Raw genomic sequence first — 20,028 nt, 5'->3', positions numbered from 1 at the left:
GGGGGAGGGGTAAAGTTCTTGTTTTGAGCTGAGCTCTATACATCTCAGAGTCTTTTTGCTAATTATGTAAGTGAGAAATTAACAATTTTGTTTTTACAGCCTATAACAATTACTGATTTGTTGTTAGTATAGTTAGGCAAACATTGTTCTCAGACTCTTGTTGACTTTGTTACCTACTTTCAATGTAATAAGTACTCTGTTACCATAAGAGGATCTTTGTTTACTCCAGTAACAAAATGTTGGACAAGTATTTGTAAACTCAAACAGTTACCTTCCTGAGGTATCAGAGAGCTTCCAGAAATAAATCAGGTTGAACTTTAGACTATTCCTTCTTTTCAGAAAAGTTGAGAAAAGTAACCTAGTCTATTTCCAGCTTGGAATTGGGAGCTGAGAAGAGGGCAGGGATGTTTACTGATTTCACTGTTTGGTTTGAAGTATTCTGAATTCACTGAATATACCCATATCTTGCATTATGTACAGCAATAGGATAGCAAACTTATTTTACATCTATATAGCATATTAGCATGGCGTCTGAAAATAGGGGAGCTTAGTGAATAGGTGAATATTAATCAGAATTGGGGTCAGATCCTAGTTTCTCTATTTATAAACTGTGTTACCTTGATTTATTTAACTTATTAGGCTTAGTTTCCATATCTGGAAAAGTGTACACTTAGGAAGTGTACCTAAGTTCTAAGTTTGTTAATGAGTTAAACTATTTTAGATTCTTGACACGGTACCTGCCCACAGTTGGTCTGTAATAAATAATAGTTCCGTAGTTTTGAGATCGAATTATTCTAGGAATTATTCTAATAAAAATGATACCTGAAAACAAATTAAGCTCTAAATTTTCTTTAACAATGAATCTTATTAATAATGACTTATTGGGGTGATGTTTATAAGTCATATTTTATGTAGTTGAGTTCCTGAATATTTCTGAATTTCAAATAAACCTGATAATCTCCTTATAAAGGTGTTGATAGCATACCTTTGTTTATCATGATAGGTTTTATACTTTTTCATTATGTTTAGAGACATTTTACAAGACCTGAAAGAGTCTTACAATATGAAGGGAGAAACTAGAAAGTTGATAGTATAAACTGGGCAGTATAGTATAATAAGGGCATAAATTCCTAGGTTCACACATACATAATGAAAATATAGGTGGAGTGTAATATAGGCCATGTTGAGGTGTAGCCAAATCAAATGAATTCATTCATTAAAAAATGTTTATTACATTCCTTTGTGTGCCCAAATAAGATCATCATAGCAAAGACTCCTCCCATTTTTTGCCTTTCAAAATTGCTGTCATTTAAAAAAAAAAGTGCCTTTTTAAGGCACAGTTCAAATGTCTATTTTATAAAGTCTACTTACCCCTCTTCCCCATCGCACACACACCATTAAAAGGAATCACTGTTTTCTGCACTGTCAGCTTGTGACTTTTACACTGGCACTTATTTCACTGTTTTATTTTAAAAGCATTTAAATTTATGGCATTGGGTTGAAGATTATATGGTTTCCCCACTGGCTTTGACATCAGAGATGTTAATTTAGTCCACTTTGTCACTTAACTTTCTTTGTAAAGGTTTCTCCTTTCTGTGCTTTAAAAATTTACTTATCTCTAAGACAGGATAAAAGTTTCTACTTCTTAGTTTTATTGACAGATTAAGTAGTATAAGTAGCCCAAGATAGTAAGTGTTCAATAAACAGTAGTGGATATTGTTATTATTTGTGTGTGGCATATTATTTATTGTATGTAAATATGATACATGACTTAAATAAAACCTCCTCCTCTAGACTGCACATCTTTAGGACAGGGAATCATCACTTGGCATTTTGCATAAGGTTTAATAAATTAACAAATATTTGTTGATTAAATACATTAACTTTCATCTTTACTACACTTTTATGATTTCAGTAATATGTGGGATATAACCCTGAAAGCAACAAATGAACAAACAAAACAAAACCAAACCTCATAGACACAGACAACAGTTTAGTGGTTACCCAGAGGGTAAGGGGGAAGGACGGTAGCAGGAGGGAAAAGGGGGTCAAATATCTGGTGATGGAAGGAGAACTGACTGTGGGTGGTGAACACACAATGTGATATACAGATGATGTATTATAGAATTGTACACCTGAAACCTATGTAATTTTACTAACTAATGTCACCACTATACATTTAATAAAAATTAATAAAAAAATAAGATGCTATTTTTATCACAAAAAAAGAGTTGTATTGGTAGATACAAAAATTTTTTTATAAAAGTTGTTTTCTAAATGACTTTGTTTTGAAGTCCGTACAGGTATCTTCTTGTTCCATAACTTCAGTGCCCTGAAATCTGAGCATTCCACGAAGATAATATGACAGGAACTTTCAGTGGTTTTGAGCCATATCCTACTTAGACTAATGTGGACCTTCCAGATTTCCTGAGAGCTTGGTACAGAGCACACAGTGTTTGCTAATCGACTCAGGCAATAATGCCATCTCTGCCTCAAGAAAGAGGTAAGCAGATCAACCTCATCACGTTATAAAATATGGATGTTTTATATATCATCATTGCTAATGTTTTTAAGAATTAAAAATTAATTGGAGACTCTTAAAAAGAACCAGAACTTACAATTTTACCTTTTTTTTTTTTTCTGGGAGGGCATTTGTGTTCTCTGGTATGGAATTTTTGTTATTTCAATGACATTTGGTTGGTTTCCATTTCTTTTAAAGTTATTCAGGGACCCTCTCCCCTGGATCTGAATACAGAATTGCCTTATCAAAGCACAATGAAAAGGAAAGTCAGAAAGAAGAAAAAGAAGGGAATAATTACAGCAAATGTTGCTGGGACAAAGTTTGAAATTGGTAGGTCTCCTCAGAATCATGAGATTTTCATACCTGTTGGAAAAACTAGTTTGATGTTGAAAACAATGTAGAAATTCAGAGAGACATTATTGTTTATATAATGGGTTTTTAAATGCCTTCTGTAAAATTTTACTTTTTATGAGATATTTCACATAACAATCAAATTGAACATCAATATAAAACTAAAAGCTTTAGTTATTAATGGGATGATTTTGACTAAACTTAATTTTAAATTCAAGTATAAAATAATATTAGCATTAAACAAATTAAAATGTTAAATGAAAATGAACGGTGTAAACTTTGAGATTTTTATTAAACAATGAGAACCCGACTTAAAGAATAGAGTAAAAACATATTTCTATGTTTAAGAAAGTTATTTTGATGATGCTGTTGCTTTTTATTAATGAAATTCTAGTTTTTATGTGTAAACAGTATTTGTAGTATAGAGAATAGATAAGAATTGTTTTAAGTTCAGATACTTTTGACCAGCATTGCGCAACTCATTATGAATATCATAAGTAATCAAATAATATTCCTCTTTTATTAATAATTTTGCATTAAAAGAGTTGAGGAAAATCGTAATCATATGAACCTCAAGGATGTTATTATTCTTAGCCTTATTAATCTTTAAGAGTCTCATTTCCATTTATAGTAATTCACCAAAGTTTATAAGCAATCAATGGAGTATTTCATTGGAATTGAGGTCCCCCAGTATTCTATTCCAGTGGGTGTTCCTCAGAAGAAAAGACTTTAAGCAAGCTGGTGTGAGATGTGAAAGGTTCAGGGTTTACTTAAGCTTATTTTCTAGAGTGAAAAAACAAGAGTAAGGTGACCACTGTAAAAGTGATTGACCAGTGGTATTAACTTATCCTCTCACCTACTTTTAAGGTTCTTAAGGAACTTTGATTTAAAGGAGAACATGTAAAGTGCGGTTTCCTTTCACTTTCCCAGGAAGTTTTCCGAGGGTCAAAGTTGCATTATTTTTCATACGTTTCCAGTTCCATTTCCCTCATCAAGGTCTTCCCAGTGATATCTGCGAGGCCCTGAACAATTTCCCTCATGCACTCAGGTACAGGTTTTTTAACAAGCATCATTTTTTGCTTGTTAGCCAGTTAAAGGAGCTTCCCAAGCTGTGTCTCTCTTGCCCTGGCCCTCCCTATGAGCTCTGGGTGGCACATCAGCTCCCGAGCCCTCAGGACGTTAAAGCTGTCTGGTGGTCTGTGGCAGGCCAGAGAGGAGCAGCTCTTTCCCCAACTCTTGTCCCCAACTCTTGTCACCTGGGCCTTCAGAACAACCCCAGGTTTTACTGAGCTTCTCATGGAAAACAGCAACTTCAGCTCGACAATCCCTTCCCTGACCTCATTCACCTCCAATCACTGTTCTCTCCTTTTATACCTGTGTTCTAGACATGATTACATAAAAAGTCCTTTCTTTATCCTCAGCCGAAAAAACAATCGGGTTCCCAGGACTTGAGACCAGCAGGTGTCTGCTCCTCAGTTTCATGCTTGAGTCAAATAAAGTCAGTCAATTGATCCCCCTTTTCTTTTTAAATTTTACCTTTCAATTACAGTTGATATTGAATATTATTCTGTAGTAGTTTCAGGTATACAGCATAGTCGTCAGACATTTATATAATTTACAAAGTGATCCTCCTGACCAGTCTGGTACCCACCTGGCACTATACACAGATATTATCATATCATTGATTATATTCCCTGTGTTGTATTTTACATCCCCGTGACTATTTTGTAACGACCAGTTTGTCAGTGATCCCTTTTTTATCCTTTCTCCTCATATTTCGGGTACCAATAAAAGTAATACATTTCAAAATAAGACACTGAAGCATTGCTATATAGTTTCACCATTCTGTTAGACTTAGAATTCTTTTGGAGCCCAAAATTTATCCTAAGTATTCTACTTATCTTTATTCTAGATAAGAATGAACTTGAAATTTATTGGAAGAAAAATGTCAGTGTTTTAATTGTGATATCTAAATCAGAGAGGAGTATACATATGTGTGTATGTGTATAAACAAGCTTTCCTCTGGGCCTAATTTTTTTCAGTAGGATCAGAGGGTTTTTTAACAAATAGGAGGGGCAGTTTCAAAACCTCTGCAGTGAATTCTGCTTTATTATTTCTGATCCTGAGTCAGTATAGCTGACTTGGTTTTAACGGCTAAACGTAGTTTGAACTAGGGAAGTGAAAAGTATAGCATAGGTCTAATGATCAGAGGCTATTTTTGCCTTTTTGCTTTTGTACTTCACCCAAGGTAACAAAAAAGCCATAAAAGTACATTTTCCTGATGGGGGAGGTGTTGTCTCAGCTGTGTGTATGTTGTCCTTGTGCCGTGAATAATCACTAACCCCTTTAGCAGTGTTGTGCACCTGTTACATCTCAGAGGATTCAAACTAAGGATTTGGGGTGCCACATGAAAGCAGTTCTCAGTTACTGTTGAGTGTAATTTTGCCTGTGATAAATTGTGACTAAAAATAAGGTTATGTGATAATGAATGGCTATTTTGCCAATAAAATGCTTTGAGATAAAATTTATATCTAAGAATGTTTCCCCAGTGAATATTTTTAGAAGTATTTCCATTGTGGTTTAACTTGATCTTTTCCTTGCAGTTCGTTTAGTAATAGATGAGATGGGATTTATGAAAACTCCAGATGAGGATGAAACAAGTAACCTTATATGGTGCGATTCTGCTGTTCAGCAGGAGAAGATTGCAGAGCTGCAGAATTACCAGGTGGGCATTAATCGTGACCAATGGTTGCTCATTGGGAAAGTTATATGAAATCCCTTATAATTCTTTTTAAATAGGATTCTTAATATGTTGACTTGTTAGATTTCTGTCCTAACTTATCTGAATAGCCTGTTTTGTTGTTGTCCGGTTGTACTGATTCTTTCTATGAAGCCTGCATCCTTTCAAATTTAACTTTTAACTTCTTTCCTTATTTAAGGAAGAAGTGATAGAAGAAAATTCTTCTAGGCTGATGCTTTGTGTTGTTCTTAAAGATGAGTGATGTAGAATAGACTGCATAGAGAGATCAGGATGTAGAAATACCTTGTAGTGTTGGCTATGTGTAATCTGGCTTCATTCTTTCATTTTTAGGGTGTAATACAAACATATTAAAAATAGACATCTAAATAAAAAGTCTAATGCACAGAATTTTAGACAATTGATGTTTTGTATAGTTCTCCTTCATCTGTTAGTATAGAAGGTAATACAAAATTTACTGTAGGAAACAAATGAATCCATTTCACCAGTTTTTCTACAATGCATATCTGTATGAATATAGTAAATTTAGAATACCGAAAATCATTTTGACATTGAATTGCTACTTATTCAACACGGAAAATTATAACTTTAGTATCTATATAAACACCTTTTTCTGATTTCTTTAAAATTTTGTGGTTGTATTCTCTGATTCCCATAGATTCTTTAATTCATTGTAGGTCATTTAATTTCAGTATTTTACATTAATAATTGTAAAGGATGGATGTAACCGTATTATAGTATAAATGAATATATCCATTCAGTCAATGAGAATATTAACATTTACCTTTTTATTTTCCAGAGGATCAACCATTTTCCAGGAATGGGGGAGATCTGTAGGAAGGATTTCTTAGCAAGAAATATGACCAAGTAATCTTCATTTTCTTGTAATAGAGAAGACTTGTTCGAAATTTACATTTTAAGTATTATAGTGCTAACTTTCACAAGGTTACATTGATTTGAAATGATTTTTTGAAGATATAGAATTTTAGAGCTAGTAGGGTATTAAAAGTTTTTGGTTTCTCTTTCTTCACTTTGCAGAGATGGTAACTGAGAATCAGATAAATGAATATCTTGCACAAAGTCAAACAAATATTAATAGCAGATCTGGAGCAGAATCTTGGTTTCTAGAACTCTGGGTTCTTTATACTTTTTATTCAACATCTACTTACTTATTTTCAGTTAAATGTTTTAGGAGCTAATCTGTTGCATTATATGCCGTGTGTGCATGTGTGTATTCATATACTGGCCATTGAGTGTATAATGTGACCCAGAAACTGTAGTAGATGCATGTGTGCACACATGCACACACATACACTCAGACACATACATATGTGTTTGATGTCCACCCAGGGATACACATGCAGATATATTTATCTCAGACCACTATTTAGCATAACAACCTGCTTTCATGGGAAAAACTGTTCAATTACTTACCTTTTTTTAAAAATTTGGGGTCTAAAAACTGGGTGCGTCTTATACTGTGGTTGTAGATTTTTTTAACTTGCATTTCCCACTTTTTTTGCGCTTGTTTTTGCGCTCATACAGCCAACTGTATTAAGATGCACCCAGTTTTTAGATCCCAAATTTTTTGAAAAAGGATGAGTCTTATATGTGGGGAAATATGGTATGTGTTATACCAAATAAGCTGTAGAATTTTTATGCAGTTTATATTTCTGTTGATTAGATTTTTTTTAGTTTAAGGAAGTTGAGTGACGAATTGAGAAAAGATTTTTAAAAGGAGATCTCTTTACAGAGAAAGGTTAGTAAACTTGTATGTGTGATTAAAGAAATATTTGACTGTACCCATGAGAAAGTTTATACATCTATTTACTCAACAAATATATTTTGAATGTCTATTTTATACCTTCAAGGCTCCAGGCTGCTGGACTTTGAAGTAAACAACATAAATAAGGCCTAGTTCCTGCCCAGAACTCACATTTTAGTAAGGGAGAAAGACTGATACATACAATACAGTTTGATTGTGCCACATTAGAAGTAGAGTCAGTGTATTGGGGTGACAAAGATAGTGGGGGAGATTATTTTTGGGAGGGCAGGGAAGGCTTTCTGGAAAAATGAAATATAAGATGGATATTGAAAAATATAGAGGATTTCACTTTTGAGAAGAGGGCAAGTAGATTGAGGGCAAAGACAGCAGTGGGAAAAATATATAGAGAATTAAACCAACATGATAGGTTTGGGGAATTTTAAGCAGTTCCTATGTTTGAATAGGATGTTGAGAGGCGTAACTTGAGATGATGCTGGAGATAATGCAAAGGCCAGGCTATGTATGCCATGCTATTATATTTTATTTAATCATTGATTCTTTAATCTCTTTACTCAACAAACATTTTTGTTTATACTGAAAGAAATGAGTTATTTAATGGGCTTAAGCAGAGAAATAAGATGTTTTAGATGATCTTGGTGGCAGTGTAGATAATGGATTCGATGAAGGCAGGAGTAGAGGGAAAGCTGATGAGAAATAATGAGCATTTAATAAACCAAAGGAGAGAAAGAATGGGAATGGGGAAGAGAAAATAGATCTGAAAAATAGGAAGGAGAGAGAATTGAAAGGACTTCAAAACTGCTGTGATGTGAGAATTAGAGAGAAGGAGGAGAGAAGTCTTCAAGATGACGCCTAGGTTGCTGGCGTAGGATATTGTGTAGGTGTTGTGATTGATTCACATTAAGATTACAGGAAGACTAGATTTCAGAGGAGATGGAATTGCCTCTGTAAAATTTTAGACACATGTTTCATTTAAGGTGTTTATTTTCACTTAACACATATTTATTAACCACCCTGGCGGTAATCCCGAGTGTGGCTCGGGGTTAATTTTCACTGCCAGAAGTGGTAACCTCGAGCCACACTGGGATTACACTGCAGTGTCCCAGAGAAGTCCCTTACCTGCTCTCTGCGATCCTGCGGTGTCCTGTGATCGCCGACGAGAACGCTGGCCGATGACAAATTGCAGTGTTTTTTATTTGATTACATTATTGAATAAAATTATATTATTTTTTATAATTATTTATTATATTATAATTTATGATTTTGTGTTTCAAACTTTATCATACCTGGGATGCCTACTAGACTCTTGTTTGGAGAGATTTAAGTGAGTAATTCCTAAGAATTACAGGCCTACAACATAAAACAACAAATTTCCATGCAAAACAATGTACCGCTTTGGGTACAAAATTCTGACATAATCAGACTGCCAGGGAAGTTAAACATCTATTATATGCCAGGCACTGTGCTGTGCTTTGGGCACATGAGGTGATCAAAAGCAGATCTATGTTTTTTGCAACTTTGGTTTGCAACTGTCTGATAAGTATTATAAAGTAGAGGCACGTCATGTTAAATCAGTGCATAGTGAAGGACTTCTAACTTAGGGGGGCATTGGAGAGTTTCCTTGAGTAAGTGATTTGGAAACTGAAATATAGATGATGAGTAGGCGTTTACTGGGGAAGATGGTAAGTAACAGCCTTCTGGGCAGGAAGAGTAGCATGGGCTGAGGTCCTGTGGTAGGAGAAAACATGAATAGTTCTGGTGCTGAAACAAGGCTAAGTACAGCTTGAGCACAGACACTGATGGGGAGTGGGGGGGAGATTAGCTGGAGGGCGACTTGTAGGATTATGCTCTTTGTTCTAAATATACCATAGGAGATGAAGGGGAGATGAGGTTGGTAAAATGACCAGATTTGCGTTTTTGAAAAGATCTTTCTGGCTGCTTTGTAGAGAATAGAAATCTGTATGGTTGGGAGAGGCAAGAGGGTTATACCCTTTAGTATGCTGTCGCAAATATACGATTTCCCATTTTGTAGAACCCTTGGAATTCTCTTTCTGGACAAAATAATCTTCTAATAGAAAAAAGTTGACCTAGTCATGTAACAATAGAGTTAACTAAATCACATGTTTAATATAATTTAGTAAATCCATGACAGAGCAATGAGCAGAAATTATCCCAGGTTCCTAAATTCCTAAGCCAGACCACATGTCTCTTTGAAGGTACACACTTTTACATTAAATGATTTGTGCTAGAGTGCCTAAATGGAATAAAATATTTCTCTTGACTCTATGTGTCTTTAATTTTTTTCCAAATATATATGTAAAAGAATGTTATTCATATATACTACATGGTCAGTTTTAAAATACAAAGGGTGCCATAAAAGTGTATACACATTTTAAGAAAGGGAAAAACTACTAAAATTTTAATACTCAATATATACTGATAACAAAAGATGAATACAAGTCACATTTGACTCCTGCAATTATAAGAGGTGCTCAAACTGGTTACCATCAGTGTCCAGACACTTGCGGTTACGGCGAGCTACTGCTTGAGCAACGTTGACCCAAGTGTCCACTTGCATACATTTTTTTGTCACTCCTGGTATATTATTCTACTTAAAGCCTTAACTTGATCTAATTTCATATTATTGTTAATAATGTAATAAATGCATTTAAAGGTGTTGGAAACAGAAACAAAGGCATTAGCATTGTTATTATGTTCCCTTTAAATGTGTGTGTGTGTGTGTGTGTGTGTGTGTGTGTGTGTGTGTGTGTTTCAGACTAGTCAGTGTTAGCCTATTTTGTACTACGATTATTTAGCTTGTTGGTTTATTCTAGATTTGAAAGATGCATTTGGTAATTATTTCCCTTTTCATAATGGAAATATAACTTCCTTATACGGTTGTCACTTGAAATATGAAAACCATACGAACCTCCAATTGTGGAGGCCAAATGACGTATGTATTCCATACCCGAGTCTTAGAATTTAGGCCCTACTTCTCTGCTTACTATATACTATGGTTCTATTTTTGTTTTTACTAATTTCATTTGGGGACAATATCTGCTCAGCTATAAAAGATGCATACATTTAATTAAAAAGACATTTTTTTGAAACAGATTTTCTTTAATTGATAATATTTAAAAATATTTCTTCTAATTTATTTTTATCGGGAATCATTATGTACAAAATGGTTAACATTTGAGATTCATCAAAGTAAACATTTTATGCCTAGTATTACCCGTAAGTTATGTATGAAATAGGCAGAATGATTTGTAACAAATACAAATACACAGCAGGACATGCATTGTAGTAATAAAATCACATGTATGGCCACATATAATTCATATAAACAAAACCTATTCTGACTCAAAGCTTCACATAGTGTTCTCGGAAAAGTAGTTAAACTCCCAAAAAACTGGCATAAAAGGCCATCTAAAACTGCTCCCTGTGGTTGACCCAGGGAACTCAAATTCATCTTTAAAGAAGCAATATGATGGCACCTGGCTGTGAACCGTTTCCTACTGTCCACCCCCATCCCTGAGGCAGAGCTAATGACCCTTTGCACATGTTATCTTGCCTTATAAGTCTTTATTGCACGTATCAATTCCCTAGGGCAGAGACCATATTAGTTTATCTTAATATGCTCAGTTCCTAGCACATAGTATATACTCAAAGAAATGTTTGACCTACTAATATAATATGTAAATTAGTACATAGGACAGATAATTGTGTCTGTTTTTTCACTGATGTATCCCCAGTGTCTAGGTTAAGTGCCTAGCTCATAGTAGATGTTTAACAGACATTTGCTGAATGACTCAACAAATGGAGAAATAGAGGGATTTAAATCCTTGTAGTAAATGTCAGTAGCACAGAGAAAGAAAAGTTTGAATAGAAATTACTTTTCATATTATCTCTAATTTACAGAATGATCAAGTCCCGGCCTCTGGATTATACCTTTGTTCCTCGAACATGGATCTTCCCTGCTGAATATACACAATTCCAGAACTATATGAAAGAATTGAAGAAAAAAAGGAAGCAGAAAACTTTTATAGTAAAACCAGCTAATGGCGCTATGGGTCATGGGTAGGTATTTTTTACCCAGAATATTAAAAAAAAAAATGGGAAAAGAATAAATGTGAGCATTCACTCATAGTTGAGTACTAATAGAAAAAAATAGGTTTCTAATTTTTGCCTTTTTTTAGGAACAAAATATTTAATGAGTTCTTTTACCCACAGGCTTCAGTAATTCAATTTAAAAACTAAATGAATAGGTTGTAAGACTTTAATAGACCACAAAATAGAGACTAAAAGGTGTTTTAAAATATTTTTAAATATAAAATGTGCATTTATAATAATTTTAGAATAAGCTTGGACAATAAAATTCAGTTGGTATAATAGAGCTAAATTGACTTGGAGAAAGGAATAGATAGGGAATTACTCTTTTCATTGAAATCTTAAAGCAAAATATGTATTTTTGCTTTTCAAATAAGTTTTTTTTTTATGTAGTCATGGTAATTGGATTGAAAATAAGTAGAATATATTAAGCTAAAATGCCAAGAACTAGACATGCTAGCTGAGAATAAATTATGTAAGTTATATTCCCGTTTCCTTTTGCTTTTTTTTTGTTAGTTCTTTGCAGTGTACTTTTTCAAAGAAAATGTGGCTGAGGCTGCTTTTAATAAAAACACATGAGTCATTTTAATCTTTTGTTTTAAATGCTGTGGGGAAAAGATATTTGGAAATGTAGCTGCCAGGTAAATTATTATTCAACAAATTTCTGTAACTTTTAATCGTAATTTATTAATTTAATCAGACATTATTTTAAACTAATGTTTAGTAGGTTTTTAAAATAAACTTGTATTAGTGGGAATTGTATATTGTTTAATGTAAAGCTGGTTTGCTGTATGTTAGTATCAAAGGTAATTTTTGGGGGGGGAATAATTGAAGTTCACATTTTTCTCATCTCAATGTTAAAAATAATGTTAAATTTATATATATATATATATATATTATATTTAACATTAAAACATTATAAGTAAGCATTAATCTGATTTGACAACAGTATAAAAAATAGCTGAAAAGCATATTGTGCCAGGGTTTATCTCATATAATGTGGTAGTACATACATAAAGGGTACCTCTCATTTATGCAGTATATCGTTTATTTGCTGATCTTCTGTTTGGTTGTTCTATCAATTATTGAAAGTGGGATATTGAAGACTTCAACTGTTATTACCGAATTCTCCATTTCTTCTTTGAATTCTGTCAGTTTTTGATTCATATACTTTTGGTGCTCTGTTGCTAGGTGCATGTATTTTTATAATTATTATATTTTCTTGATGCATTGACATTTTAAAATCACTGTATACTGCTCCTCTTTGTGTTTTGTAATAATTTTTATCTTGAAGTCTGTTTTGTCAGATCCTAGTATACAGTCACTCCAGTTCTCTTTTGGTTACAGTTTGCATGAATATGTTTAACATTTATTCATTTTCAACCTATTTGAGTGTTTGAATCTAAAGTGAATCTTTTGTAGACAGCATATAGTTGGACCATTTTATTTTTTTTAAATACATTCTGCCAAATCTTATCTTTTAGTAGGGGAGTTAATCCATTTGTACTAGTGTAATTATTGATAAGGAAAGATTTACTTCTGCCATTTTGCTATTTGTTTTCTATATGTCATGTAGTTTATTTTCCTCAATTCCTGCATTTCTGCCCTCTTGGGTATTAAATAATTTTCTAGTTTATCAATTTAATTTCCTTGTAATTTTTTTTACTGTATATTTTTGAATTATGCTTTTAATGGTTGCTCTTAGATTGCAATTAAGATCTCAATTTATACCACTGTTGTTTGGATTAAAATCAATTGAGTTTCAATAGTAAACAAAACAAAACAAAAAACTTTGTTCCCCTGTATAGCTCTGCCCTCCCCTTTATTGTCACAAATTACATTTGTATACATTGTGTGCCCGTTAACATAGATTTCTAATTATTGTTTTATGCAGTTGTTTTTTAAATAATGTATGAAAAATGAAGAGTTACAAACCTAAACTACACTAATAGTGACTTTTTTATTTACCCATGTAGTCACCTTCATGTGCGTTAATTCTTAGTATGGATTTTGGTTGCTTTCTAGTGTTAGTTTGTTACAGCCTGAAGGATTCTCTTTAGCATTTCTTACAGGCCAGGTATACTAGCAACAAACACCTTTAGTTTTTGTGTATCTGGGCATGTCTTAATTCCTCCTTTAATTTTGAATAGTTTTGCAAGATATAGAATTCTTGGTTAACAGGGTTTTTTTTTTCTGTTTCTGTCAGCTCTTTGACTATATCATTTCACTATCTTCTGACCTCCATTGTTTCTGATGAGAAATCAGCTGTTTATGTTATTGAGGATTCCTTGGGCATGATGAGTAGCTTCAGTCTTACACTTGCAAGATTCTCTTTGTCTTGGCTTTTAACAGTTTGATTATATGTTTCAAGTCAAAATAAAAAACAACAACTGCCACTGTAAGAATAAGGCCCATTTTACTTCCTCTAGAACCAGTAACTGTACTGGGAACATGGGCTGTTGTTCAAGGCCTCTGCTGAGCTGGGTTTTGGGAGATGGGACCAGAGTAAGCTAAAATGCTACAGAGCTCTTTTACACAGATTCAGCTTTTATTTTTTTATTACCTGATCCCTGGTTGTTACAAGCTTCTGGTTAGTTTCCTGTATTCCAAAATAATTGATTCTGAAAAAAAAATTATATACATATATTGGGTTGTCGGAAAAGTCATGATGTATTTTTTCTATGTTTTTCATTGCAAAAATGCATCATGTCTTTTCTGAACAACCCAATATATATATTTTTGGCTATTCATGGCTTTTGTGGAGGGACAGACTTTGGAGTTACTTATTCCATCATTTTCCTCTTGAGTAGTAACTATAACTTTGAAAACATCGTGACTCCATATCAGATTATTCTTTTACTTTTTTTCTTTAAACTTAGGATTTCTTTGATAAGAAATGGTGATAAACTTCCATCTCAAGATCATTTGATCGTTCAAGAATACATTGACAAGCCTTTCCTAATGGAAGGTTACAAGTTTGATTTACGAATTTATATTCTGGTAACATCGTGTGATCCACTGAAGATATTTCTTTACCATGATGGACTTGTGCGAATGGGAACAGAGAAGTACATTCCACCTAATGAATCTAATTTGGTAAGTGATACCAGGTGGAATCTATGATTTTATTCATTTGTTCAACACAAACTTTTAAAAGCACCCATTGTATATATAAGTTATATGAATGAGAGTCCCTCCTCTTAGGTTTCCATAATCTAGAAGAATTGTATGCACAAAGAAGACTACTTCTAATTTATAGACAGCTTTGTGAAAATTAGAAAAAAAATGTTTCTGCTGTTGGAAAGCTATTTAGGGAAAGGTACCCCCTTTGGGTGCTGTGAGCACAAGAATGGATTTCAAAGCACACATACTCGTATGTATGTGGTGTCCTTGTATAGAAATGACAGATGACGTGCATATGCAGTAGCCCTATATTGAAATGGATTTCAAAGCACATGTGTGTATGCAGTGGCCCTGGGTAGAAATGACTTCTATAGAAACATAAGTAAAAAAAGGATAAGCCATTAAGAAGTACAGATACAGTGTTATGGAACTGAGTATTGGGATAGTTTGTGCTCAGCTCTTCACAGAAGAGGTGGCATTATATTTGAGTAGATTTATGTAAAGGTACAGCTAGAACATGTAGAATGTGGGAGAAAGTATATGAAACAGAAAAAGCAAAATTTATCAGAAAAGAGAGTTATTTATTTTTGTTGAAATAAAAGATTGTAAATTTAAATTGACAGAATACGAAGTAGAGCCATAAATGGGTTGTTTCAGTATGATTTTAAGTCTTAAATGGAGCTTTTTATAGATATTTTCCCATCAAGTTTTTCTTTGTGTAGCCATGACATAGTGATAAAAACCATAACTGTAATTTAGAGTTGATGAAGGTCAGCCTAATTTATTATCATAATTTATTATGAAAGTCAGAAACTGTATAGTTTATGAAAGACAAGCTGTGAGTTATTATCTGTATTTATTAATTTATTATTAAGTAAACTTAAAAGTTTAGTTAACTTCTAGACCTGTTTTTGGATCTAATTATAGCAAAAATTATAATTAGTACAGTATTGTTTCCCATTTTGTCAAAGGCCTGGTTATTGTTCTTCAGTATTACATAATTAGCAACAATAAGAGTGGTCACATTTTCAAAATTAAATAATGACTTACCATAAATTTTGCTATGTCCAAAGAACTGAAACATATTGTAAACCTGGCAAAGGAAGAATAAGGGAACTGTCAAAGTTTTTGCAGGACAGGAAGATAAAAGAAAGAATCACCTCTTTAAAGGTCATAAGGCGTGAATATATCCAGTCAGCAAGTAATGTATGAACTCTAGTGCAGAATAGGCATTGTGCTCGTTTTGGAAAAACACTGACCAAGGCAGATACAGTACTTGACCTCACAAAAGCAATAGTCTAGAGGGAAGGCAGAAAATAAAACAAGCAATTACAGTACATGATAGTAAGTGTAAAGGTCTAAGAAGCTGAGCGTGCTGCGGCAGTGCATAGCAGGGCATCTAACCCAGTTGGAGATGAAGGTTAGAGAGGGCGTTTGTATGGTGAAATCTGAATAATGAAGGGTTAGCCAGTTTGGGGGAGGGGTGGGGTGGGATGCAGCTTCAGGCAGAAGAATAGCCCAGAGGTAGAAGGGGGTGTGGCATGTCTGGAGATAGCAGACACATTCAGCATGGCTGAAGCGCAGACTGAGGAGAGATGGGTATTCAGATATGAGGATGGAGAGTCCCGGAGGCCAGATTTTCAGGGCTTGTAGACCGTGTGTAAGATTTTGGAATTTAGCCTAAGAAGAAGGGAAGCGCTGAAAGATTTTAAAGAAGGGAAAGAAGGAATGAGATTTGCATCCTAAAAATGTCACCTGGTCTACAGTGTGGGGAATGTGAGATGGGAGTGTGGAGCCTAGATGAGAGACAGCGAGAAGCTGTATTCTAGTCTAACCACATGTGAGAGGAAGGGTGACTTAATTTGAAGTAATAGTAGTAGGGCTGGACTAGGAATCGGAACACAGATTTAAGATATATTTATGATAACATGGATGACATTGATATAATATACTGACAGGTTGGATTTGTAGAATGAGGGAAAGGGAGGGAGAAATTAATAATAAAACTCAAGATTATTGGCATGGGCTGTTGTGCAGATGGGGTATTTTCAGTGTGATAGGGAATGCAGGGGCTATTAAAAGCTTTGCAGAAAGCTGATGTGTTTGGTTTGGTATGCCTATGTGACCTCCAAATGGATCTATACTATAAGCATTTGGATACTTGTATATAGTATAGGTCTGAAGTTCAGATGAGAGAGCGGAACTATAGGCATAATTTGGGTTTGTCAGCTCATAGATTATAATTAAGTAATTGGAGTGGGTAAGAATGGATTATATACATGTAAGCAGATAGTCATGTTTTGAGAGGAAAGAAGGAGAGAAGAGATAGGAAAGGTTAAGACTTGGAGACTCATTTAGGTGATAAAGTGTTCTAATATCTTAAGTTATATGTATGTGATTTGCATAAGTACACTGGGTTAGGAAATCATAGTGAAGGACTGGGAGTCAGGAAATGTGGCTTCTAGTTTTCACTTTGCCAAGTGCTCTTGAATCATGTGATATCCTGGCTTTGGTTTTTACACATATGAAAAACAATGTTCTCCTGTATAAACCTGAGTGTTCCTCACCTGTCTCTAAAATGTCATGATCAAATTCCTAGATTAAGATGTGAAAAAATAAAAAGTGAAATACAAAATGTTATCTAAAGTGAGATCACTTATCTTATGTAAAAAGGTAAGTTTAAGAAAAAAGTCTGGAAAAAATAATGCTCTCATTGATTGTTTTTGGATGACAGACTGCTGCATATTTTTTTTTCCTTCTTTCTCTTTCCAAGTTTTTAAATAGCGAGCATGTATTTTGTAAAGAGGTGTATTTTTATAAGAATTAATTATTGATAAACTACATATAAAAGGATCACAAGAGAGTATTTCAGACATTGAAATATAATAAATATTTATTTCTTGTTACCAATGTTGTAGACGGCCAATCCTTGAAAAGTTGAGTATATCCCAATTCATAATATTTAGCCTATATGGTTAAAAATAGGGGAGAGAATACTTGATCCTTTTCATCCCTTGCAGGTTGCTATTTGGTTCATAGCCGCCATCACTTCTCCTAAGGCAAACGTTAACCTGGCAATGAACTGTTTAGAAGGTGATTTCAGTCAAGGTAGATGCGAAACTGTGGAAGTTCCAATCCTACTTAAAAGATAACGTTTTAGGAAAAATGCGAAGTTCCATTTCTTATTCAGTTTTTCACTAGGATAGCTAGAGTTTTTATCACTGCGATTATTATTTATTTTAAGAAATTTTTGCCAAATGGAGAGATCCTCAAAAAATTACTTTCCAACCTTTTATAAATTAAAAAAGTGATTTATATTTTGGAAACTAAGAAATGTTATATGTTGATTGTTTTTTAATCAAGTGCTTAAAATTAGACTAGCATAAGGTGTATGCTCTTTCTTCTAAATATCACTTAATTTAAGTTTTTCTAAGTTTCATGGAGGTAGGGGACTGTCTGTCTCGTTCACCTTTGTATCCACAGTGCCTAGCACAAGCTTCTGATGATAATAGATAGTAGTGCCTCCTTAAACATATTGTTTAATGAATGAAAAAAATAAATTCTTAATTAGGGGTGGGCACATGGGTTAGCAAACAACATATAACTCAAATGAGGAGTTCTGCGTATTGGCTTTAAAGATTTTAAGACTGTAGACTTAAGTAACTGCAGTGAAAAGAAATATATGAATATACTTGCTTATTGACAAGCCAAAATATTAACCATGTGCATGAAGTATATATTCATTGTGGTGCAACATTGCTGTCTAAAGTAATCTCTGGACATAGGATCAGGAGGGTGGGACTTACATACAGACTTGAATGTTTGTGCTAGTTGATAAGGAGCAATTAGATGTGTATTCATTGACAATTATGGGAAGTTTTAAATTTGGGATTCATTTTCAAGTTTGAGGATAACAATATCAACAAACATAAGACTATAAAGAGACTAAGACATAAAAGCCCCACTTTGGGGCACTTTAAATGTACTGTTAATCATTTAGACTCTGGATAGTATTGCGTGGTGCTTGTGCCTGCTGACTCTTAAGTCTTGTTAACGACTTAAAGTGGCCTCTCTGTCAGCATGGGAGGGCAGAGGCTATGTTTGGGAGTCCTTGCCTCTTGGCTTGTGCTACTAAGTTGAGCTTTTATTTTTTATTTTTCTTTGAAAATACATAGAATGCTCTCTCAGAAAATTTCTTCCCCAAAACAAATTTGGGTGAAAACTGTGACCAATAACATTAAAAACAAACAAATGGACAAAAACAAAAGAGCATTTTTCTTAGCAATATGTAGTTTCACATTTTCATTTAATTACTCTATATGTTCTTTTCATTTTAATACTTTTTATGATAGATATAGTATTTTGAATAATTTATAAAGTAATTCTTTAGATAACTACATTCACAATCTTTTTAAGGGAAATGTGCCATTCCATTCAATTTGAAAAAGTATCTAAGTAATCATGAGATTGTCATTCTGTATATTTTAAACTTTAATATCGCCTTTCATTTTTGCATGCTTTTCTGTGAAACCTCATGATTCTAGAGTCTCATAGGTGATAACAACTTTGCTTCTTACTTGTTACAGACCCAGTTATATATGCACCTGACAAACTACTCTGTGAACAAGCACAATGAGCATTTTGAAAGAGATGAAACGGAAAACAAAGGCAGCAAACGTTCCATCAAATGGTTCACAGAATTCCTACAAGCAAATCAACATGATGTTGCTAAGTTTTGGAGTGACATTTCAGTAAGATTATACCGTTCCACAATTATATTATTTCCTTAGGTTACTTTAAAGGATCATCAGGCATTTTAAATAAAAAGCAGATGACATTAGATTGAGCAGATAGAGTGTTTTCATGAAGGAAGTGGAATTTGTGGTGGACCTTGCTAGATAAGTAGTATTTTCACTGCTAGGGATGGGAGAGGGAATTCTAGGTAGAAACAAGGGCACAACAAAGGTGAGGAGGTATGAGAATAATGGTCCAGGTTGGCATATATGTTATTTGTGGGAAATTCATAGGCACTTATGGCTGAAAAGGTATGTGGAGGCCATATTTTAGGTCTGAAAATTAAGGCTTACCTTGGCATGCAGTAAGGATTCGTTCCTTTCAGTTTTTAAGGTAGGAGTGTAATAGGACCAAAGACTATGAGTTTAAAAAGTAAATCTGAAAAAGGGTGTAGGATGGGTTAGCGTGAAGACCAAAAGTAGGTAGAGGAGGGCACTTGGGAGTAATTTAAGTGGAAAGAAAGGCCTGAATTCAATTACAGTGAAAGAGGTGACAATGAGGTAAACACTGGGATGAACTGAAATGTCCAGAATGAGGGAGGAGAAGTCTTCAGAGATTCCTCTGCAGGTTTAAGGAGGAATTATTAGG

At 33.9% G+C, this 20,028-nt stretch overlaps 1 protein-coding gene across 1 annotated transcript in view; it reads left to right on the top strand.

Annotated features, from left to right (window-relative positions):
* Nucleotides 1-20,028, top strand: part of TTLL7 (tubulin tyrosine ligase like 7) — a 120,623-nt gene that overhangs the window by 41,129 nt on the left and 59,466 nt on the right. Inside the window, exons 2-8 of the mRNA XM_019647703.1 lie at nt 2,295-2,503; nt 2,720-2,851; nt 5,476-5,597; nt 6,430-6,497; nt 11,335-11,493; nt 14,403-14,619; nt 19,233-19,397. Of these exons, the coding sequence (XP_019503248.1) occupies nt 2,479-2,503; nt 2,720-2,851; nt 5,476-5,597; nt 6,430-6,497; nt 11,335-11,493; nt 14,403-14,619; nt 19,233-19,397 (888 nt within the window). The 5' untranslated portion in view covers nt 2,295-2,478. The remainder of the gene's footprint in view (nt 1-2,294; nt 2,504-2,719; nt 2,852-5,475; nt 5,598-6,429; nt 6,498-11,334; nt 11,494-14,402; nt 14,620-19,232; nt 19,398-20,028) is intronic.

This window comes from Hipposideros armiger, unplaced genomic scaffold (assembly GCF_001890085.2).
Source record: "Hipposideros armiger isolate ML-2016 unplaced genomic scaffold, ASM189008v1 scaffold_115, whole genome shotgun sequence".
NCBI lineage: Eukaryota > Metazoa > Chordata > Mammalia > Chiroptera > Hipposideridae > Hipposideros > Hipposideros armiger.
The sequence above is the reverse complement of the archived record's forward strand: the minus strand, read 5'-3'. Positions and strand labels throughout refer to the sequence as shown.